Raw genomic sequence first — 23961 nt, 5'->3', positions numbered from 1 at the left:
AGAGGGTACTGACGCTCTTGGCAGTGGGGCAGCGGAACCAACCAATGGGTGGGGGAGGAGAAGAGGGCCAGGGAGCCCTTGGGTCTCTCAGAGTTCTCCCTATCTAGACCTGGCTCTGCCTGGGTCTTCAACTCACTGACCATCATCCTGTGCCCCACACTCGGGCCCCCTTGGATCCCAAGGACTCCCACCCCCTTCCCCCATCACAGGCGGACCAAGGGCCCCACTGGCCTCACCCACCGATACACGTCTTCCCGTCGGTATGGAGCACAAACTTGACGTGGCAGCCGCACCGGGGACCCTGCTCTGTGTCATCGCACGTGTGCTGGCAACCACCGTTCCCGTAGTTGCACGTCACTGTGCAGAGAGGGCAGGGCCCGTCAGCTCGCCTCCCCCTGGGCACCCCAGTTCTCCCTCCAGAACACAGTCCATTGTCTCTCCCCTTCCCCCCTTCCCCTCCCCTCTCACTGCACAGCCCCCACGCCACCTCCTCGCCTCCCTTTCTCCCCGGCCAACCCGGCTGGCTCACGTTTGCAGTCCCGCTGGTTCTTGGTGAGCTCAAAGCCAGGGCGGCATTCACAGGCTATGCCCCCTTTGGGTGTCTCCCGGCAAATGTGAGCACAGCCGTGGTTCTTGTTCATGCAGTTCATTCCTTCTAAAAGGGAAGAGGAGCGGGTGGGCGCCCTGTACCCCCGGACGCCTAGAGGAAGAGGAACTGCAACGGATGGCAGGGGCCCAGGAAACTGGGAGAATTCCAGTGAGGCTGCAAGACAGGGCGGGGGCTGCCTCCCCCTCGCAGGCTCCCCAGCCTGTGCACAGAGCTCACAGCCATTCTGACTGAGGTGCGGATACTGATGCCAACCCCCCAGAAAGCCCCACGATCGCCCTCTCCTTCAGACAACCCCGATCTAGAGTCAAATCACTGCCTGGTGCTGTGCAAGGCACTGAGAGGATTTAGGAAGGACCCATATGCAAAATAAAATACAACGCATCACCTCTTTTCTCAAAGAGCTTACAGTTAAACTGGGAAGAAGATAAACGGCACGAGATGAGTGGGAAGTAACTGGCATAGATAATTATACGATTTTACTCAACAAACATCTGAGCTCCCACTACGCACAGGACAGACAGTGTGTCAGGTTCTGGAGATGCAGCTGTCGTTCCTGCCCTGGGACATGTCACCGTCCAGGCGGGGAGCCCCAGAGAGAGAACACAAGCCCACCCTTCCTGCCCGACCCTCCCGGTCCAGTCCAAGGGACACTGCCTTGGGCAGCAGCAGCCTCGCACCCAGCCATCTCCGGTTCATTAGGAACGAGATTCACCTCGGGCCTGGGTACAGGGACGCCCCACAGCAGCCCGGATCCCACAGGGACCCCCACCCACGAAACTGAAGGGGAGCGCGGGAAAGCCTCCAAGCAGACGGAGGGGGCCTGGGCGCGCAGCCCTCCCGGGCACGGGCTGACCTTCTGGCCGCTGAATGCAGGTGTGCTGGTTGTCACTGAGGAAGAAGCCCTCCCGGCAGTGGCACTCGTAGCTGCCCATCATGTTGACACAGCTCTGCTGGCAGCCGCCGTTGCCCTCGGCGCACTCGTCCACATCTGCGGGGGCGGGGTTGGTGAGGCCCTGGGGTGCGGGGCAGGGTCCAGGTTGCACGCACTCACCTCCCCCTCACCCAGAGCCGCCGGCCAGCCTTAGGCGGGCAGTTCTCACCCGCTCCCCAGCCCCACTGCCCGTGAAGAGGCCACTCTAAGAGGGCGGAGCTGGGGGGCGAAGCAGGCGGGGAGAGGACACATGAACATGGCGTACTTAGGTGAAGACTTGCCCCCCTTTCCCTAACCCGCTGGAATTCAGTCTGAGGCAGAGGAGATCAAGAAAGAAGGCGGATGGAGAGAGACAGGGATGAAGAGTGGAGACTGCATGGGGCGGGGACCGGGGCAGCCGGTTGTGATGGACAGCCTGGCGGTCAGGGACCTGGGACCGCTATGGCGATGGCGTTGAGGCCAGCTAGGCAGCAGCCATTTCTGTGGACAGGCCACGGGCCGTCCTTTCTCCCCTCCCCTCGTGCCTGGGCTTGCTGCCCTAGTCCCAAGCCGTTCTCCTATTTTGGTTTAATAAAACAAAGTCTGGTGACTTGGCGCCGAGGGTTGGGGGCGAGCAGCCAGGCCACACCCTAATCACCACCAAAACTACCCCCCAGGCCCCAGAGCCAAGCTCACTGTGGGGCTCCCACTTCAACACTGGACTCCGTTTCTATGCTACCTACTGCCCTCTCAAGTCCACGGCCCCTCTTGGTGCTCCTCGGCCCAGGAGACATGAAGGAGACTGGAATCCGGGCTCCTGAGGGCTGCTTCCGCCCGCCTCTCCCCATCCTCTCTGCCAAGCCCTAAAACTCTGTTCTTTCACCTTCTGGCCAAGCGTCGAGGGCCCCAGATACAGCGGGCTCCTGCCCCAGATGCACCCGTTAGGAGAGGAGGGTGCACTTTCCTTTGCCTTCTCCTGCCCCTGCCCCTCCGTGGCTACACTCGTAATTTCTCCCCATCCCTGTCTCCTCACTGGTGCCCATCCTGCACGCCATCCTTCCTTGTTCCCTTCCATTCCAACCTTGGGACTGGGCCGCTCTAGCCAAGTTCTTTCCTACAATTCTCACCGGGGAGACTGAAGCCACCCAGGGCGTGGATGGCTTCCTCACGGTTCCCCTAAAAGAAACAGGTAAGGTGCACACTTTGACCCCAACCCTGGGGTCAGTGTTAGATAGACCTTTGCTCCCAGTGACCCCTTCCATACCTACTCATGCTCTTATCTTCTGGTCGGTTTTATAAGGAAACAAGACTTGATAAGAATCGGGGGCCTAGAGAGGTCAAAGGCAACCAAAGAAAGTCAGAGGCTGATGTTCACAGTCCTGTAGGCACATCACTGTCCTGGTCCAAGTGTCACAACTTGTCTGTCCAAAGGAGCTCCCAAAGAGGCCCTCACGGGTGACGGGGCAGACAAAGTGGGGTCCTTCCCGGGCAGCCACAGCGCTGGCAGAGGTGGCGGGGGCTGAGGCTAGGGGCCCGTCAGGACCCGGGGCCTAGAGGCCTGGGCTGGGCGTGGAAACCGACACGCCTGGGCCAAGGACGGAGTGGGACGGGGTTTAAGGGCGGCTCTGTAGTCAGGAGTCTCCCCTCGGCCCTCGGGGCCTGGGGGGGGTGGGCGGGCGGCCTGGCCTGCTTCTCCTGGCACCATCCCTCTTGCTTCTCTTCCTTTCCTGGTTTTCTGTGCTTCCAGAGTATTATGTCTGTTTTGGCATCAGAGAGAAAGAATTTGGGGAAGGACCCCTGGGTTCGTATCTCAAATCTTTCTATGCCACGGGCTTCCGTTTTTCTACTGGTGGAGGAATCTGCCGTGGTCCTAGTAAATGATAGAAACCAAAGCTGAGTTTAGTTCCCTGGGGATTCTCTCTCTGACGCAGCTCCTGGGACCGAGGAGAGCAGGCCAGACTGAGGCCTCCGAAGCGAGGACAGGGTGAGCCCGGAGACTTCGGGAAGAGCTGGAAGAAAACCAGCCTGGGAGGGTCGGAGGCTCCGAGGGGCCCAGGGAAGCAGCGGCAGCAGCAGCAGCACGGACGACGCTCCTCCTGTGTTCTGCGCACCGGGTCTGTGCCAGGACTGCATGCGTGTGCTCTCACAGCAATTCGCCCAGAGCGCTTGGAGGAAGCCGAGATCCCCGGAGGCTGGTGGACTTGCCCGGGACCACACCGCTAGCGCGTGGCAGAGCCACGGCTGCCTACGGCCACGTCACCTTCCCACCGCGCTCCACCCACTCTCGTCTCCTGGCCTGGCCCTGGGAGTGCTCTCTGGCAGCATCTCCTCCGCTATTTTTCACCCAGCAGCAGGATGATCCCGTCCTCGGTACCCCGTCTCCAAGGGGAAACCGACCTTGCTCTCTATTTTGCAGCTCTGTGGCCACTGTCCTCCCTGGCCTGGGAAATGGGAAATGCTGGAAACACCTTCCTCCCCACCAGACACCCCCACCCACAGCCCCTCTCCCTTGCTCACCCAGACAGTTGTGTCCATCATGTGCCAGGTGGAATCCATCGTAACAGGTACATCGGTAATTGCCAGGGATGTTGACACAGTCGTGCACACAACCTGCATTATCCTCTCGTTCACACTCATCCACATCTGTGGGCAAAGGGGAGCTGAGGCAGTGGGGCCTGTCAGGGTGCCCCCCACCACCCAGCCCTGCGGTGGCATTTTAAAAAGTAAATCGCCTTCTGTGTGTATGTGTGTGTGTGTGTGTGTGTGTGTGTGTGTGTTTACACAGTGGCTTTCACAGCCTACAAACCACTTGGCACTTTGCTATTTTCATCGAGAGTCAAACATTTTCACGTGTTGCCATCTGGTCTTTCTAATCTCCACTGCACAGGCTGCAGAACGTCCCAGTCTGTCGCTACATCCCAATTTGCTTTTTCTCTATCGTTAGATCCTTCCATTTATTTTACTATCACAAATAAGGCATCAAAGAATATCTTCCCCCATATATTATTTTGTTTCTTTGAATTTCCTTTGAATCAGAGTAAAACTCCTGGGTCAAAGGGTGTAAGTGCCTTCTGGGAGTCCTGCAGGTAGGACAAAGTCACTTTCAATGTATAATGTCCCCAGGAATTAATGAGTGTACCTTGTCCACCAACCCCTTCTCAGTGCCGAAGGTCATAAATTTAAAGTAACGTCTCAAGACTGTTTATTTGCATTGCTTTAACTATGAGGGAAGGTGTGTTTGTTTACTGTGTGAATTTCCCTGGGACGAACTGCCTGTTCCCATCTATTGTGGACAAGCTGGAAGAATCCGCTGTCCGGCAACCTCAGGCCTCAGGCCGGTGATCCTGACCGCCGCCCCCCCAGCCCGGTTTGTGCAGAGGACAAAGTGGTGCTCTCTCTGGGAAGAGATGGCCTCTCCCTTCTCCACCCCCCCCCCCACGCCAGTGAGCATCACAGGCCTTAGTGTAACACACAGCGCAGCCAACTGCCGGCCGGGCACTGCTCCCCCCATCAGGTCCCCCTTGTCCAGGTGCCCTCCCAGCCTCACCTTTGCAATGTTTACCATCCCCTGTGTAGCCAGACTTGCAGATGCACTTGTAGGAGCGTGGGGTGTTCTGGCAGATGGCGTCAATGTGGCAGTTGTCGGTCCCCTCCACACACTCGTCCACATCTGGGAGGTGCAGAGGGTGCACATGAGACCCTCTGCTGGGGCCTCCCAGAGAGTGCCTCGAAGGGGGCTCCCCAAGGGCAAAACCCCCTCTTCTCCAAAGTCAGGACAGCGGCCCCTCCAGAAGGGGGTGCTCTCCCACCCCTCTGGTTTCAGAGTGGCCTCTGTAATTTCAGGAATTCAGGAAGAAAAACCCACTTCCCTCAAAGATACTTAATCCACAGTGACAGCTAAAATTCCATCATTTGAAACACCCCCCTTTGATTTAAAAACAAACAAAAACCCTTGGACTGGGTAGCACACTTAACTTGATTAGAAATATCCAACCTAGTGTGAGTCAGGAGCAAGACTAGTGGGAGGGGAAAAGGCATGTGGACCATGGCCTCTGGGAAAGTGGCAGGGTCCAGGGCCACCGGTCATTAAAGGAGGAAGCAAGGGAGATGACGGAGCCTCCAAGGAGCCTGCGTTTGCCTCGTGCCTCTGCGCGAGACCAGGCCTGCTTCCGCTTGCCCACCGCGGCCCAGGGATCTTCAGAGGGAGGCAGCTCCATCCTGGAAGGTTTACTCGCTCCTGCGCGGTCAGTGCCGTGGGGACCAGGAGCTGGCAGGCGCTGGCACCGACACGCAATGCCTGGTGAGTGCAGCCCTCGTGACTGACTCCGCAGCTGACTCGGGCGGCCGTCCACCCGCCACCCCGAGCTCCTCAGCCAACGCCAGGTCCTCCGACTCCCATGGACACGAGGTGCTTCACACAGAGCTGTGCTAAGGGGTGAGGCCACCTAAGGTCCCGCAAACAGAGGATGGCTCAGAACAAAGGAAAGAGAATCACTTATCGCCTCTTGGTTAAAAGACTCCGGTCTCTGGGGTAATGTTAGGGTGCCCCTAAAGCTGAGCCGAAATAGGAGGAAAAAGTTTCACTTGGCTGAAAATGCTATGTAAGGTGCTTGCAAAAGGTCCTACGCTGAAGGCCGTGGAGGCTCAGAGGTGACTCGGTCCACCCAAAAGGTGACTCGAGTGAGTAACATGAAGCAGGATGTGGCTGAGTGCCATGAAGGCATCAGAGATGAGGTCAGGGGCTCCCCAACCAGGCTGCAGGGCACAGTCAGCTCCCCGCCCCACCCCAGAGATTTTGGTCAACAGTCCGGGCTGGCACCCGGCCAGCAGTATTTTCCTGTGGCTGCTCAGGTAAGTCGAGAACTCAGCTAGAATAGTTGAGAAGTTCTGTTAAAGGGAAGACCGGGGGAAGGAGGAATTATTTCTAGCAGTGAATTGGGAAACTCAAGACAGTGTTTAAGTATCCCCTGGCAAGTAGAATAAATATATCAACAAAAGACTATATAAAGGACTATAACTTCCGAGTGTGATCTGTGGACTGTAGAAGTGGCTGACTTGTTAAAATGCAGATTCTCAGGTCTCATCACTGACCTATTTGAACCCAAATCCTTAAGGTGCTTGGTATCTTTTAAACTGAATGAAGGAACACACAGACCAGCAACCACTCAAACTGAGACACTCATGAGCCCTCGCCTGAGACTGTTAACTGTCCTCTGCTTTCATATTTCAAGAAGTACTTCGGGGGCAGGACTGAGGAGGTTTCCCGAAGAGAAGTGAGATTTGGAGCAGTGTCCGCACACGCCCTGCCCCAGGTCTCCTGGGCTTCCCCGGCTCTACACTCCAGCCCCCAGCTGCCCCTGGCCGCATTGCAGTGGTCCTCCACGGCCGGGGGTGTCTAACGGCCGCTCCGGCTCTGCTGTCCTGTCTGCCAGCCGGCCCCCCGGGGAGGCGCCCCGAAGAGAGAATGGAGAAGAGGGAGGTAGAAGACCAGCCGACAAGAGAGGGCAGGAGGGACCTCTGTGTACAGCAAGGCTGAGCGGAGAACGGTCTGCCCAGCTGAAAAGGAGAAAGTGGCGCTAAGAAATGTGCCATCATAGAAAGAGCCTAAGCTCTGGCCCCAGCGGGCCCCAGGTTCGAGTCCAGCTCCATCCAGCACTTTCCGTGGGGGTTTTTCTGATTCCCCGATTTCTTCCTCCTCTAAGTGGGGGTGATGATACCTCCTCTGACGGGCTGTGAACACCGCTGAGGTAATCCGTGCAGAGCACCGAATCAATGCCTGGTGAATACCAGGTCCCCAATATGGAGGCTGGAGAGATAAGTGCTAATCACTGGTTCAGACACCAGATGCTCAGGCCTGTGCTGCGGGAGATACTGGCTACTGGGCACATGTGGCCACTCAGTTTAAAATTCAGTCCCCAGGTGCTCTAGCCCTGGGCCAAGTTGTCAGCGGTAGCGCTAACGGCTACCGTAGTGGACAGCACAGCCACAGGATGTCTCCAAACTCACGGCACTGCGCCAGGAGTTCAGAATGGAGGGATTCCCCGGGGCCTAGGTGGACCAAAAATCCTTTCCAAGGAGTGGGGTTCAAGTTGAGTTCTGAAGCCAGGATAAACGTTACAAGAGGAAAGAGCAGCCCTGGCTGGAGTGGGTCAGTGGGTTGAATGCCAGCCTGCAAATCGAAGGGTCGCCGGTTCAATTCCCAGGCTGGGCGCATATCTGGGTTGCCGCGGGCCAGGTCCCTGGTTGAGGGCGTGTGAGAGGCAACCACACAGTGATGTTTCTCTCCCTCTGTTTCTCCTTCCCTTCCCCTTTCTCTGAAAGATAAATAAATAAAATCTTTTTTTTTAAAGAAGAGGAAAGAGCAAATATCAAGTGTGGTTAAATTTGTGAAAAAAGACAAGGCACCCAGAATTGGTCCTTGCTGTGTCCCCATATTTACACCTGCCCTCCACTGTGGGAAAAATATTTTTAACAACTAATTCCAAACTTCGAATGGCTGAAGGCTTAGTTTTATATGTTCTTGTTGGGTCTCTGTCGGAAGGGGGGACCGGATGATTACCCCCTGCCCTGTGGCAACCCCTGCAAGCCTTAGAGGCGGGCATGGTGCTTGGACAACTCCAGTGAAGAATAACCGTCCTGCTCATCCCACTCGGAACTCTCCTCTCCTGTGTCTCTCCATCCCTTCCCCTGCCGCTGACGGGGGGGTGACTGGGAAATTCACCTCGAAGCGCCTCCTCCAGGGCCATCTCCGAGGTATCCTCCTGTCTCTGAATCAGCCGATGCTTCACTAAGGTCTGCAGCAGGCCCTCTGGGCTCCTGGCCCCTTCCTTGGCGTCCACCTCAGTGCTCGCCAGTAGTAGAGGAGCCTGGTGCTGACCGCAGCAAGCCCAGGCTCCCCGGCAGAGCCCCGGGCTCTCCCAGCACTGGGCTTCTCCCGCCGTCTGACCCTCCCTCACCACCGTCCTCACGATGCTCGCTCCTCCAACGCTCGCCCTTCTCCAGCTCTGCAAGATGGTATCTTCTCCCTCTACAACTAACCATTCCACCTCTTTCCACACATTCACTAACACATCACGTTCTTTTTTAAAAGATATTTATTTACTTATTTATTTATTGGCCCACAACCCAGGCAGGTGCCCTGACTGAGAATCGAACCAGTGACCCTTTGGGTCATAGTCCAGTGCTCACTCCACTTAGCCACACCAGCCAGGGTATATTCTTCATATTTGAGATGCATCCTCTTTTCCTTTTAGCAACACTGTACCCGGATTCCCGAACATGGCTCAACATCGTCTACCTAAAAGCTCTTCCCGCCAAGTTCCTGGTCCCAGGGGACCCAGTGTGCCTCAGCTCACCCACACCTACAACGGTGCAGCTCTGCTAAGGTTTTAAGTCATCTCGAGCCCTGGCTGGTGTGGCTCAGTTGGCTGGAGCGTTGTCCTGTACACCAAAATGGGGTTCGATTCCTGGTTAGGGAACATCCCTAGGTTGTGGGTTCAATCCCTGATCAGGACATGTAGGGGAAGCAAGCAATTGATGTTTCTTTCAGGTTCACATTTCTCTCTTTCTCTGCTCCCCTTCCCCCTTCTAAAATCAATAAACATATTTTTAAAAGATTTTATGTATTTATTTTTAGACAGAGGGGAAGGGAGGGAGAAAGAGAGGGACAGAAGTATCAATGTGTGGTCACCTCTCACATGCTCCCTACTGGGGGCCTGGCCTGCAACCCAGGCATGTGTCCTAATGGGGAATTGAACCAGCGACCCCCTGGTCCATATGCCAGCACTCAACCCACTGAGCCACACCAGCCAGGGCTAAAAGATTTTTTTTAAAGCTATCTCATGTGGCATGTTCTACTTTTCTCACTTGGCTGGTCACCTGCTGAGGAAGTGGCCCTTCAACTATTTGGATGGAACCTTTCAAAGGAGAACAGGCCTAAAACAGAGCTCTGAAACAGGGCCCTCACATATTCCCAGCATTTTCTCCTTTGCCAGTTCATTCTTTCAGAGCTCCCTCCCGCCACATCTGCCCACCCACCCAACCCCTCCTGGATCCCATCAACACCCAGGGCACAGTTCGCCTCAGCTTGTTCCCTTGGGGCGCCGGTGTTGGCAGCTGGCCTGACACAGCAGGGAACACTGTCCGAGCAGGGACTGGTTCCCAGCAGAGGTGCTCAACGCCCGCCACGCACTGGCACTCCCTGGGGGCCTTTGAAAAAGTGTGACTGTCTAGACATTCTCCCGGACCGTCTGCGCCAGGATCTGCAGGTGGACCTGGGTTGTGGTCTGTCTTCCTTTTCCCAACTTGGGTCATGCGAATAGACCCTTCGCTCAAACTGGGAAGAGACTGGGGCAGTCACAGGGCAGAGCGTTTGAGAAAAGTGGTTCTGGAGCAGTACTGTGGCAGTTGGGACGCCAGCTTGCCCACGGCTGGGTGGTCCTGGGCCAGCCTCTGGACTCACTTGCTCCTTCCTCTGTAAATGTGAATCCCAATAATGGCCCCTCCCCCCCTTCGGGCTGCCACAAGGGTCAAATGAGTTAACACTTACGAGGTACTTAGCACTACAGTGCAGGCATATAGTAAGTGCTCAATAAAGGCTCACCATGTTTGGTCCTTCTCTCCAACTTTCTCCCCAGGCTCTTTTATGAACCTCTCTCTCCTCCCCCTCCCCTTATCAAAGCCCCATTTCAAGCCTGGTGTGGGGGAACGCAGCTCCAGGGGGCACGTGGTGGGACGGGGAACTTGGGGGAGACAGTGCCTGTTTCACTGCCCACCCCACCGCTGCTGGGACCTGCCCAAGGAGGAGGCTGAAGTGGGTGAGAGGCCAGCTGGGAACCAAAAGGCTGCCTTCCAGTTCTTTGTGAAAGCCGTCCTTTTCTGCCCTTACCGCACCCCAGGCACTGGGCTGGGTCAAAAGCCGAACTGGGGGAGAGTGGCAGCTTCGGAGGGAGCACAGATGAGCCAGGACCTCCCTCCCTCACCCTCTCCTGGCTTAAATGCCCAGGTCTGTAAGCGTGTCATCCTCCACCTCTGCTGGGTTTGCTCAAGGGCCCGGCAGAGCACTCCCAAGACTCTGCTAGAAAGGAAGGGTGGGCTGGGTGGGGACGTGATGGTTAGAGGGCAGACCAGGAGCGAGTTAGGACAGTACAGGCAGTCCTAGGACTCCCCTCTGAGGATGGGGAAGTGTGCTCCAAAAGGGAAGCTGGAAGCCCCCCCGGAAAACACTTCATGTACTGCAAAATTTCGCCTAGGTCCAGCTCAGGAATAACAACAAAAGGAAATGAGCAGGAGTGCAGGCTGTATAGATAAGTCGATACCCCTAGACAGAGTCCACCCCACTTTATATTACCACAGTAGGTACCTGGCCACTCACAGGGGTTGGGTAGTTATGCGCCAATTTGCTGGGCCCAATGTGAGACTCAAAGCAGCCCGCCTAGCGTCCCAATGTGCCCAGGTGGCTGTGACATCCTTCTTGCCCCGGGCAAGCTAGCCTGCAGTGTTTGGTATGCCTACCTTATTCCTCTATTTTCCTCTCCTTCAGTGCCTTCCGATCTCACTGGTCACGGAGGACCAGTTTGGGCGTCACCACTGGGCAGCCAGCTGTGGCTGTTCATCCTTCTCTGATCTACTTACTACTCCTCTTACTCCCCAGGCTTTTACTGTCAGGTTCCCTGATAGTCTAACCAATCACCATCGCGATCCCTCTCCTCTGCTACCTTGTGCCATTATTCAACTTTTAGTTTACATGTATTATCTTCCTACTAAAGCTGTAAGCTCCTGAGACCATGGCTTCTGAGTCTTTGAAACCTACACAGCAGTTGGAAGAGTTTAGGATATTCATTCAACAGTTACTGAGCATTGCAACACGCCAAGCACAGTGCTGGGCTCTGGGAGTCAGCGGTGAGCAAGACAGCTAATACACCAAAGGCATTTAGTGTATATTTGTTAGATGGATGGATGGATGGATTGGTGGGTGAGGGGACGAGGTCCACGTTTGTGGCATCCTCTCTGTTCTGGGTGGAGGGCAGTCCTAGGAAGTTTAGTGTTAAGTTAAGGGTAGCAGGACAGGAAACTCAGAGCAGGTAAGATATCTGCTTAAAAGCATCCATTTGGTGATACTGAGGCCAGAAAAAAACTCGGACCAGTGAATCTATGATATGATTTCTAGGAAATCCTATAGAATCCATAGGATCTCAGGGTCTTCAGATGTTATCTCTGGTTGCTCAGGCATCTCTTCAGATGTCTCCCAGCCTCAGTGGGAGGCCAGGGGCCACTTGAGACCAGTGTCCCATTGCTGCTTCTGGTCAGGTCCCTCATCCTTTCCTCCAGGTTACCTCGCACACCTAAGTACTGTCCAAAGCAGAAGCAGCCCGAGCTCCGGCCGTGACACCCTAGCCTGTAGCACGCGCACGAGGACCGGTGTGCACACACCTCTGCTGTGCCTCCAGATCACAAAGAAATGAGGGAAACAGGCGGAGCCCGGCTTCCCATCTCCCACTTCTCAACACGCCTTTCTGATTTGGAACTGGGTGAGGACAGGCCCATCCTCAGCCTGGCTGAAGCCCAGGCAGGGGGTGAGGGGAGCCTGGGAACCCACACAGATGACCCCCCGGAGAGAAGACACAGCACTTAATTCTTTTTTAAAAAGTGCCTTTTCCTCTTACACAAGCTTGGTCTGCTCAGTTGAAGAGCCAGGAAAAGCAGTCAGTGCCTGGTGATGGGGAGGGAGTGGGGTAAAGCCCGAGAACCTCATCATCAGTGGGGGCCCTGGTGAGTTTCTCTCTGACGCCCCACCTCATCCTTAATCCAGCTTCTTACTCAGTTGGAGGTACCTTTAAATGGACAAAAAAATTTCCCCTATTTATTTATTTATAATGAGAGAGGAAGGGAGAGAAACATTGACGTGAGAGAGAAACATTAATCAGTTGTCTCCGAGCCACACTGGTCAGGGCTATTTATTTTTTTAATCCTCACCTGAGAATATATTCATTGATTTGAGAGACAGAAAAACAGGGATGTGAAAGAAAAACATCGACCAGTTGCCTCCTGTGCACGTCCCAGCCGGGGACCAAATGTGCAACCCCGGTGTGCACCCACCTGGGGACGGAGCCCGCAGACTTTGGTGTGGGGGGGCAGTGCTCCGCCCAGTGAGCCACCTTTGTAGTGTGGACTAAACCACCAATCTTGAGTCAGAGGCCTTTATGGGAAGGGTAGGGTAGGGGGTACCTGTGGTAGGGAGGGGAAGAACAGAAGTTTGGAGAGGGAGGGCCAGGGAGGCAGGTGCCAGTTTCATGATTAGCAGTTTTACCTCACTAAATGGATGGAAACATTAACGACATAAGGAATGATGATGTCAGATGGTGTATAATTCCAGTAAGTGTGCAAAGTGCTCTCACGTGGACTGTTTCATTTGGTCCTCACATGGTCCTGCCTGTCACTGCACAGATGAGGAACAGGCCAGAGAGGGCATCTGAGAAAGAGCAAGCAGCCGGCACAGGGCCAAGGTCAGCGCTCCCAGTCCAGTGCTCACTCGCCAGGCACCCTCTCTGTGCGCACTTGTGGGAGGGTTCCGCATCTTTATTGTTGGGCCTCCTCCCACCCCAACTCAGCACTTAGTCCAGCATGAAGCAAACGCCCAGCGCGTGGAAGGAAATCAGCAGTGGGTGTGTGGACGCTCTGAGGCTCGGGCGCGGGCGGCAGGGAGCAGGGCGGCGCACGGCGGCGCGCGCGCAGAGCTGCGGTGCGGAAGGGGCGGGCAGCGCCGCAGTGGGCAGGTGTCTCCTGCCCTGGATGCTCTATGCTGGGCCAAGCAGCTGGTGAGAAATAAAAACAAACACCAGGGATACAGGTTCCTGCTGTTAACAGCTTCAAACCGCCACAGGAAAACTCCAAATAAATATAATTAGAAACTTGTAAAAACGTCCTCTCTGTAAACCTGCTCCCCAGGGTCTACCCTTTAAGGGCCCCCTTCTCCCACCCCAGCCCCACACCCACACACCCTGACACCCCACCCGCACCCGTGGATTTCTAAGATCTGGTTCCTATTCTGGATCTTCTGCCCAGGTCTTTCCTCAGCTTGTCACTGTCGGTGCCCAGATGCCAACAGCCCCCAGCCTGGGGCTCTGAAACACAACCCCCCAGTTCTCTAGGGATACGGTTACAGCGGTTACAGCCACAGAGAAACCATAGGTGAGAGTGACAGCCACTGCGCCCTGTTTAGCCATCATCCTGCCTGCGGGGCCAAACTGAAGTATCCAATGGCCTGAAGAGGGGAGACACGGAGGCTGGAGCAGAACGCAGAGGGCTAGTGTCAGAGCGGAGGGGGTATGGTGTGAGCGAGGCGATGGGGCCCCAACCGCACCCAGAGTGTTCAGTTCCTAGAACACAAACACCTGAGCTCCACTTCCCAGCGCTGTTGGAAGCACACACATTAACGCACAGAGACATTTGTTCTGCAGAGGCTACTTCCAGGGGAAAACACCCCATGTAAGAGCAGGGGAAGAACTTTCAGGTACTGGGCGCCCCAGGACAATGCGGTGGGGGAAGAAAGGAAGAGCAGCCAAGCGATGCAGACTCACTGGGCCAGGGAGCAGAGGGGCAGGGCCCAGGAAGAAGAGGGCCTGAGATTCAGGCCAGAAGCCGGGGAGGTGGCTGCTGCAGGGCTGAGGCTTGCGTGTGTCTTCTGCCTTCAGTGGAAAGGATTTCAATGAGATGTGCAGAATCTCAGAGCTGAAAGGGACCCTGCTGACACTCTAGTCCACTTCACAAATGACAAAGAGAATTTCAGTTATTTCCCCAGAAGCCCCACCCCTTAGGCTCTGTCTCTACGTAAATGCGCCGGCTCCACGCTCCCCACCCTGTGTCGCCTGGGGCTGGCGATATGTGGGCACAGGAGGGGGAGAGCGGCCAGTCTGGTGACAGAGGGGCCACTGGGGAGAGGCTAAGGGTCCACGTCCCCTGTCAGCCCAGGCGACTAGCTCCTCTACCCCTCCAACGACCCTGGGTGGGCAGTGGTGTCGCTCCCCCCCAGAGACCAGCAGTCTCTCTCTTTCCAGACTCCTGTCTTAGAGCTGGGCCTCAAGAAGCTGCCCCCAGGCCTGGGCCTCCTGCGGGCACTGCCAGCCCCAGAGCAGCTCTGCAGTTTCCAGCCCTGACAGGGACTCTTTCTTACAAGCAGTCATTTGCTAGGGGCACAGCACATCAGAGGAGGCCCACGCCCTGACGGGAGGGGACCAGAACCGGGGAAGAGACAGGGTGAGTTCAGGCAGCAAGTTCTCCACTTCCACCTTCTCGAGAGGGTCTGATGCCATCTGTTCCCTCCCCCTGCTCCAGTTCAAGACCGAGCCATTACCCTTCCTCACTTCTCCAACCAAAACAAAATGCACGTCGCCCCGCTTCCTTTTTCCTCTCACAGGAGCATTGGGCCCATGCACACACGCACACGTGCACACACATGTGCGTGCACACGCACACCCCAGTGCATGCACGCCTCACCTCACACTCTCAAACTCACACCCAGGCTGGCTCCTTTTACAACAGGTCCCAGCCACTCACATCTCAAACCGGTTCTCATGCTCTCAGACTCCTGAAGGTTTCAGAAAACAGTCTCATTTAGGGGTTGCCCATAACTTTCTTCTTTCTCTGCTTGTAGTAATTCTGGCTCCCCCGTCTTCTCCTCCCCTCTCTCTCATTCCACCCTGCAAAGAGACTCGGGGAGATGAAGAGTAAGAAGTAGAAAAGTTCTCTAACCCCACCCCCAGGGGACTTGTCACTGAGAGAAGAGAGGTCAAAGGGATTCCTGAGGAATTTCTAAGCAGTCCAGCCCCTCTCCACCCTCTGGAAAAGGAGGGGGTGCTTAGATGGAAGACCAGGTTCTGAGACTGGGGACTGACTCCCCAGTGTGGCCTGGATGGGGCGCGGGCATCAGCCAGCTGCCCATGGGGCCACCCTCGCCCGCTGACACGGTCATGGCTTTCATTTCATATTTTGGAGGGAGGGGCTAGGAGGAACAGTCCCCTCACTGTAAGGGCTGGCCACAGCAGCCCAGGGAAGCCAGGAGGAGAGGAAACAGCCACATTAAAGAGGAAGAAAGGGGTGGGGGAAAGAAAGAGAGACACACACAAACACCCAGACAGAGACCCGGACAGACACACCGACACAGAGAGACACTGTTTGCCGCCAGATGAGTACTCTCGGTCCCAGGATGGAGTTACTGGGAAATTCTAAATACACGACTTTATCAAAATTCTATCCCCAATGAGGAGAGAAAAACAACCAGGTGAACCGATGGGTCAGGCAGGCACTCCCTCCCGGAGCCTCTTGGGGACGAGCTTTCCCTGAGGCCAGGAGACCTTTTCACTCAGCTGTAACCTGAGCCCTGCACCAGGACTAGGCCTTGTTAACCACGGCTGTATGCCCCCCCCAAAGCAAATTAATGCTTTTAAGTTAACAATTATCTTGGTTATCCAGTCTGTCTACTTTAAAATACTCAGGCACTTGAAAAACACTCAAAACCATGTACTCGCCCCAGTCACACAGCTTTCCCACCCACTCACCCACCCACAGCTCTCAAAGACACTAAAACATCCTATTCACGCTCAACAACTAAGTCACAATTTACACAGATGCCCAGCTGTGTTACCTGTGGGTGATCCTGGTGAACCTCACCCCCCTCCACACACACACACACACACACACACACACACACACACACTCACCTGCACACTTAGGGTCCCTTCTCTGTCCCTCCCCTCCTCCCCATTCCACATCGCTTTGGTCCCCTGCCCCCGCCCCACAATCTCTGGAGAAAAGGGACAAGATCCAGATATCGCCAGAGATACAGTAACTGTGCAAGATACTCACCAAGGGTATTTGCACTTTCAAGACCTGCTAGAGCATCGTTTAAAAGCACGTGGCACTAATGGCTCACTTTATGGAACTGGTGACACCTGGGAGTCACGTTTGGAAGTGAGGGAGGTCCGCAGCATTCTCTGCCTGTGGGTAAGGCTGCCCTGCTCGGTCAGTACCTGTCCTTCCTGCAGAACTGGCCTGCAGATTTGGGTCCAGAGACATCCCTCTAACTCAACAAGCACGTTGTTTAGAAATCTCTGGCAGACGAGGTTGATAAATCTCCTGAATATCTGGGTCAAAGGTAGCTGAAATGACAGGCTGCAGTTCCATGCCCAGCTAGACTCGGGATCAGTAGGAAGGAAGAAGCAAGCGAACTACAGCCCAGGTAGAGTAAATATGGCCCAAATGTGAGATAAGCAGAGGACAAAGCTAAGTTCCTTGAGGGGAGGGGCCTCCACTCTGGCTGCATTTCCCACAGCAGCCAGCAGGGTGTCCCACCCTGCTGGGTGAGCCTCGGAGTACCTTGGAGGCATTCCGAGTCCTCCAGTCCCTGAATGGATGGGCTGATCTCACAGTCTAGAAAGCCTTGGTTCGATGGCACCTGTCCCTTCTAGGAGTTTCCATCTGCCCCAGGAACCCCTCTGAATGAAGATATTGCTTGCTCCCCCACTGCTCCCCCTGCCCCCCAGTCTTACTAGGCAACTACAGACACTGGCTCCAACTTGAAAGAGGCCCTTATCTTGTCTCTAGATTATTTCATGAAATCTGTTCCTTCCTTCAGACTAAACTCCCTAGCTAATTCCCTGTTATGAGTAAGTCAGCACGCACTACAAAAGCCAGCTTTGTTTATGAAAACACAAGCAAATCCACAGTAGGAGAGGGGCTGCTCCCAGGCTGGGGGCAGCAGCGATAGTGGGCTGTCTGGAACCAGGGCTGGAACAGAAGCAGTTTGGGGTTGGAGGGGCTGGGGGTGGGGCAAGGTATTTGACAGATGAAGGTCTCTGTTTTGGCTCTGTTAAAGGACAGGATGGAGGAGGCAGGGGTAGTGGAAGAGGCAGTGTTTTGGGAGAAGAGGATGGTGTGATACAGCACCTTCCTTTTGAACAGAGCGGGAGCCTATGCAGCACAAAGAGCAGCTTAACAGCCAAGTGCTCAGGCTCCGGGACACAGTGACCTACCTGACTACCACAGACCCAGGCTTCCCCAACTCCCAAGTTCAACTTTTCCTTCTGGCCCAGCCACCTCCATACCCAGCTTGGTTTCAGGAGCTCAGGGATAACAGGCAGAAGAATTCTGTTCTCCTGGGCAAAGCCTTTGCCAGGAGGAATTTTCTTTTTGTCCACATAAATCTCTTCCTGGGTGTGGACACCATGGGGGAAGGGTGCAGCAAGAGGTCAAGGGGGAGGGGAGGCTGCCCCAAGAGAACCGCAGTCCGCCCGCCTGGCTTCTGCCAGCACAGCCTCCGGACTGGCCAAGCAAGCAGCCTGGGAGGCAGGAGGGCCTCCCCGTCTCTCTCTTTAATTCCTAGAGGGATCTGTCAGAGCTCCCCAGTCTGGAATTTTACTTTGTTATTTCAATGCAATTCTGACCTGGATTTAAATGGAATTGGAAACCCGAGGCCTTAATAAATAAATATTATGATAAGAAATGAAAGCCATGCAAGACGAAAGATTTCCCCCCAAAGAGGCAGAAACACAACATTCTTGCCGGGAGCCAGAGTCACAGAAATTCTCTTCTTCAGACCCCTACCATCCCCTGAGAGACGAGTTTGTTTTCCCATAAAAGATTCTATTTTTCTTTAACATTTTTCTACTGATAAGGCAACAACTTCGAACTTTCTATCTAACTTCGCATACGGACTGGGAACAAGGGACAGAAATCTGAGGCATGACTGAAAAGTTTTCACGCCAAGTCTCTCCAGGCCAAAACTGAAGTTTCTGGCAACGTTTGAGAGAAGATTCTGTCTCATACTTCTGGAGGACAAGAAGTGTTTCGAAGATGGCAGTGGCAGTGAAATAGGCAGAATTCTTAGGTGTGTGGTCACGTCTGCTCAGGACCCCCCAAACTTCTCACTTATCCGTGCCACCTCTGGCTCTTCCAGCGCCCAGAGGGCAGGTCCCCAGCCCGGGAGTGTGGCGCACTGTGCGGGTCCTGACAGCAGCAGGCTTTCCAACACCTGCCCTGCCCCTTGGAAATCGCGTCCCCGCCCTCGGGCCCCGCAGACTCGGCAGCCCCGCGGCCGCGAGCTCCTCCTTCCTTACCTTGCGCGGCTTTGCTGTGCTGGGCGGCGCGGGCTTGGACCAGCAGGACGAGCAGGCAGAGCCCAGGCACGCGCCCCGAGCCCATGCTGGAGCTACCCGCGGCCGGGCGGCCGGGGCCGGTCTCGCAGCTCCGGGAGGGCGGAAGCGGGCCGGGCCCCCGCTCGCCGGAGGGGGGAGGGGAGGGGCGCCCCTCCGGGGCCCGGCCGGGGGCTGGGGTGCGGGGCGCGGACCGCGGCTCCCTGGCAGGAGGTTCCCGATGCTGCCGTCTTCTCCCGACCCGACGCCGGGGAGAGCGAGGCGGAGAGCGCCCAGAGGCTGGGGCGTCCGGAGCCGCTGACGGAGGGGAGCCCCCGCCCTCTCCTAGCCGGGCTGTGCTATCGGCGGCGGGGCTGCTCCGTAAAATCCCACCCAATTTCCAGCTTCGCCCGCAGAGAGCTCCAGCAGGAGAGCGCGCAGAACCCGAGCGAGGGACCTGAGAAAGGGGAGGGGAAACGCAGCGCCAGAAACACGCCCTTTCTGCCTCTTTCTTCCTCTCTCGCTCTTTCTCCGTCTCTCAGGCTCCGTCTCTTTTTCTTCGCCTTTCTCCTCCTCCTTTCTCCTCCTCTCCTCGCTCCTTTTCCTTTTCTTCCTCCTCCCCCCACTCCTCCTCCACCACCTCCTTTTTCGTGCCCTTTTTTCTTTCAAATCGGGCCTCGGCGCGACGGCCGCTCCCCCTGCGCGCCCGGGCGCGGCGGCCCCCTCCCCAGGCTGCCGGGCCGCTGCCTGCAGGAATTTACAATCCGACGCTGGGGGAGCGGGCCCGGTCTCCATGGAGACGGCTTCCCCGGGAGCAGGGAGGTCAGGCACAGACCGCGCACAATCAATGGATCAATGCAAGCCCCGGCTCGGCTCCAGACCAAACAGCACCCGGCTCCCGCTCGTCCTCTCTCCCCGCAAAAAGAGTGGGGGTTCAGGGTGCGACCCCGCGCTCACACGCGAGAGGGCCGCGGGATGCGGATTTGCACGCATACCTCAAGGAGACAAAGGGAGTGCGGGCAGTCGAGGAGGCTGGGGCGGACAGGAGCACACGGGCACCCAAGCATGTCCCCTGACACAACCCGACACGCGGGACAGACACAGCCACATAAGACCTCGAAAAACAAAGCACCTCGAAAACGGGCCGACTGACACCTTCTCAACTCCAGCACATCTCTCACCCCCAGGACTCAATCCCCATAGCTAATGCTGTGTCAACGTTAATTCAGGACCAAGAAGAAACCAGCTTTCTCCCCAGCTGTGACGACCAGCTCTAGGGCCTTGGAGGTAGCTCACTGAACTACCCTACCCAAGCAGACCTGGGCTCACATACAAACCATTCTAATACACCGGACATGGGAAAAAGCTAGCCCACCGAGATACGCCTGTGTGTGTGAATACAAAGACACAAAGGTATGTACAACATGCTCCTCCAAACCTTCCTTTGAAGCTTCAAGATGTCCTGACCAGTCCATTAACCCTTTATCCCTCCAACTGCAAGGGCAGTTGAGGAAAGATAAGTGAAAATTTAAAAAATAGGGCAAAGTATGCCAAAGGAACAGTGTCCCTGAACTACGGACGCAGCCTCCTGACACATTCACCAGCTTTGCATCTGCTCTCTTTCCAGCCAGGGGAGAGAGGAAAGACCCCCTAGAAGAGTAAGGAGAGCTTTCTTGGAGTGTGGGCCTTCACTCTGACTGAGTCTATGTCAGATACTTACCTATGCCTCTGAGCTAGTTTCTGCAAGGCAGAGACCACTGGGACCCAGCTAACTTCATAGAGCCCTTAGGGTACCCAGTCAAAAGGGACAGTGACCAGGATCTCCCTGAAAATAACTCAGTTCTTAGACCTTTGACACTGGCAATCCACATTAGCTGGGGTGACAGGAAGGCTTTGTCAGAGGTCTCCTTAGCCCTCAGGGAGAACTGAGCCCTTCTTTCCCCCCCGGGGATTGAGAGGAAACGCAGAAGGAAGGAAAGAGACTCAAGCATTTTGGTTTCTTGTCCCTGCTCTATCCCGAGACAAAGACTTCCTTTGGGCATGTCGCATCTCAGTGGGTCTCAGTGTCCTCATCTCGAAAGCCTGGGTGAGGAGGCTTGAGAACCTCTCTGCTTGGCAGGGAAGATGATGGTTGGGATGGGAGCACGCAGATCACGGAATGGCGTGGGGGTCACAGCAGTGTTGGGTCAGGTGATCTCCAAGGACCCTCCCAGTCCTGTCTTTCTAGGACTTCCCTCTTTCATTCCATCGATAAACCCTCCTCTTGAAGCAGCTTTGCCTGCTGCCACCAATTATGTGTAGGGCTGAAGGGCAAGTGCAAACTTGCCATCGTCTCTTCCCCAAACAAGAAAGTGTTTTTATCAAAAGAAGAAAAAAGGAAGACTTGTAGGATGCCAGATGAAGCCTGATCGATGTTGGGACATAGGGAGAGAGCTGAGGACTCCCCAACGTAGGAAGGGAGTGTGTACTGGGCCTTGCTTTGGACACTGGCATGGGACCTCTGGGTCCCTAGGGAGGAGGGCTCCGGCCACCCTGTGAACCACAGGTGAGGTGGGCGTGGAGGAGTCTGTGGGGGTGGATTAACAGGTTATCTCAGACCTCTCGAGTTCAGTGTGACTTCCTGGGCCTCCGAACGTGGCCATTGCCCTGCCACGGGGGAAGGGAGGCTTGAGTGAGTTATCCTGCCCTACCCACTATGTCTCCGTGTCTTTTACGCTAGTTTCCTCACCGCCCCCCCCCCCAATATTTTGCCAGCTTTTCACTTTGTTCCTCTGCTCTTCTTGGACTCACTAAGCTTCCTCCACATCCAGGCAGAAGAGGCAGTTCCGGCCTGGCTCCCTGCCCTCGGTGTGGTACCAGCCCACCACCAGCCCTTCAGAGGGTTCGATGGGAGCAGGAGCAGGGCTTACATCACTGGGGTGCTGGTCACATTGCCCTCCGCCCTGTAAGGACTCACAACTGGATACTGACTCAGAAAGATGACAAGGAAGGGACAATGAAGTGGCTCTTGCAAGTGGTACCCCAGAAGCAGCAGTATATGCCACACCCTCGCTTGCAGGGGCAAAATGTTCCTGGGTTCCCGGGCCTCCCACACTCACCTCTCAGGCTGCAGTTTGCCTGGGCTTCACTCCTCAGGGAGACCTCCGACATTCATTTCACTCTAAGTTTTCCTGCAAATGTCTAGGGAGAGGACTGGCCTGGGGGGCCCACAGCGGATGTATCTCAGTTCTGATCCTGCTTCAGAATCAGAGCCAGGGCTCCACCACATGCAAGGACTTCCCCTACCCCGCCATGTTTCCTTCCATGAACACTTGCTTTTCCTCCCCCGCTCCTCAGCTTTAGCATCTGTGAAGTGGGCTGGCACCCACGTCAGCAGGCAGGGTAGGTAGTCTGATGGAGAACATGTACGAAGTGGAACTAGACTCCCCCGAGGTCAGTGTCAGGCCCTGCCATTTCCCAGCCACCTGTCTATTCGTGGTGAGTTGTTTCACTTCTCTGAGCCTCAGTTTCGTTGACTAGGAAATGGGTATGAGCACATGAACTCAAAGGGGAGCGTGTATCACTAACTCCATGGGCTCTAGAGTGAAGTAAACCACAGTTTTAATCTCAGCTCTGCTACTTTATAGCTGTGTGATTTCAGATAAATTACTCAATCTCAGTGAGCTTCAGTTTTTCTTCTGAAAATGGGAATAAAAATACCCACCTCATGGGGTTATGGTGTTAATTAAATAAGATAATAAATGGGCCCTGGATGGTATGGCTCAGTTGAATCCAGTGCTGGCCTGTGAACCAAAGGGTCGCCAGTTCGATTCCCAGTGGGGGCACATGGCTGGGTTGCTGGCTGGATCCCCAGTTGGGGGCCTGCAAGAAGCAACCACACATTGATGTTTCTCTTTCCCCTCCCTCCCCCTCTCTCTAAAAATAAAATTTTAAAATCTTTGAAATAAGACAATAAGTGGAAAACCTCTGGCACACAGTAGGCATTCAATAGGTGGCGGCCATTGCTGTTATTTCTGCTATTGCTCGGAAGGAACAAGGGCCACAGTGTTTGGTAGTAAAGCCATGGTAGCTCCTGGGAAGGAGCAGTCTTGTCCCAGGCTAGACTTCGATGCCATTCGGTGTGAGCACAGGCCACTGGGCTTGATTTTCACCACCCTCATTAGGTTCCTATCTGTCACATATTCCTACTGAGAAGGTCCCCAAAAATAGCATGCGTCATAGCACAGCGCCCTTGTCGGCAGCACTTCCAAGTTGCAGATGGAAGGAAGCTCACCCACCAGGAAGGGTAGCTCCAGAATTCCTCTTCCCCTACCACTTTGCATCTCTTACCCTGCCTTATGAAGGCACAGAGGCTCTAAGACACAAATTAGAGCTCATCGCTACCATTTACTAGGTACGTTCCACGTGCCAGGCACCGTGCCAGGCACTCCACTACAAGTATATCCAGCCAGAATTGTTATTCCCATTGTGTTGATGGGAACGCTCGGGCTCAGACAGGTCAACCTGCCCAGATGGCTGACTGAGAAGAGACGAAGCAGGATTTAGGCCCAGGCCTGACTCTGAAGCCTATATACCTCCCCTGCTCCCTATACTGCCTCCTCTGAATCCACAGGGGCCTAACACAACCTCGTCACTGTTACAGCGAGGCATCTGGGGCAGGTCGAGGGGCAGAGGCTGGCCCCTTCACACACCAGAGGCCGGAGAGCAGTACCCTTCCTTGCTCTAGAGGATCATACAGGAGGAGGAGTTCACGAGACTAGACACCACCTTTGTCTGATGATGGAAGTCACACGATTCGCCCTAAGTCACACAACGTATTGAAGAGACAAAGCCAGGAGCAGAATCCATGTCTCCCCTGACTTCGGTCTCCTAGATCAGAGATCCTTAGCCTGTCCCCTTGGAGCTGCCAGTCCCCCACTTGCAGCTCTCAGGCTTCCTCTTCCTGATGATTTGATCAGCCTCGAATCCTCCTATCAAGTGTAATACATCTCATATCTCATAGCCTCCCCCCATGCACACTGTCCTGGGCCCTTTAAAATATGCACATGCACACACACACACACAAGGAAAACACGACCCTCGCTCAAAGAGATATATCAACACCAGCGCATGTTCCAGACACCCAGACTCACAAGGCAAATCCCACAAATGCTGCTCTTACCAGGAAGACAAGCATTATATACGCAAAAGACTCTCCGAATGTGGCATCAAGCAACTCAGACAGAAAGTGCCATAGGAAGGAAGTCAAAGGAAACAAAAGGGATTATCCAGGAGGCTGATGGACAAGGAAAGATTTGAGGAGAATCTTGATGACA

At 55.2% G+C, this 23961-nt stretch overlaps 1 protein-coding gene across 3 annotated transcripts in view; it reads right to left on the bottom strand.

Annotated features, from left to right (window-relative positions):
• Window positions 1-19250, bottom strand: part of SCUBE3 (signal peptide, CUB domain and EGF like domain containing 3) — a 35213-nt gene extending 15963 nt beyond the window's left edge. For all 3 annotated transcript variants that reach the window (XM_037144331.2, XM_037144333.2, XM_037144332.2), the window contains exons 1-6: window positions 18632-19250; window positions 5068-5190; window positions 4038-4163; window positions 1464-1598; window positions 530-655; window positions 241-357 (exon numbers count right to left, since the gene is read on the bottom strand). In XM_037144331.2, coding sequence (XP_037000226.2) covers window positions 241-357; window positions 530-655; window positions 1464-1598; window positions 4038-4163; window positions 5068-5190; window positions 18632-18716 — 712 coding nt within the window. In that variant the 5' untranslated portion in view covers window positions 18717-19250. The remainder of the gene's footprint in view (window positions 1-240; window positions 358-529; window positions 656-1463; window positions 1599-4037; window positions 4164-5067; window positions 5191-18631) is intronic.
• Window positions 19251-23961: the final 4711 nt, after the last annotated feature.

This window comes from Artibeus jamaicensis, unplaced genomic scaffold (genome assembly GCF_021234435.1).
Source record: "Artibeus jamaicensis isolate MK-2021 breed Jamaican fruit bat unplaced genomic scaffold, CSHL_Jam_final contig_1539, whole genome shotgun sequence".
Lineage (NCBI taxonomy): Eukaryota > Metazoa > Chordata > Mammalia > Chiroptera > Phyllostomidae > Artibeus > Artibeus jamaicensis.
The sequence above is the reverse complement of the archived record's forward strand: the minus strand, read 5'-3'. Positions and strand labels throughout refer to the sequence as shown.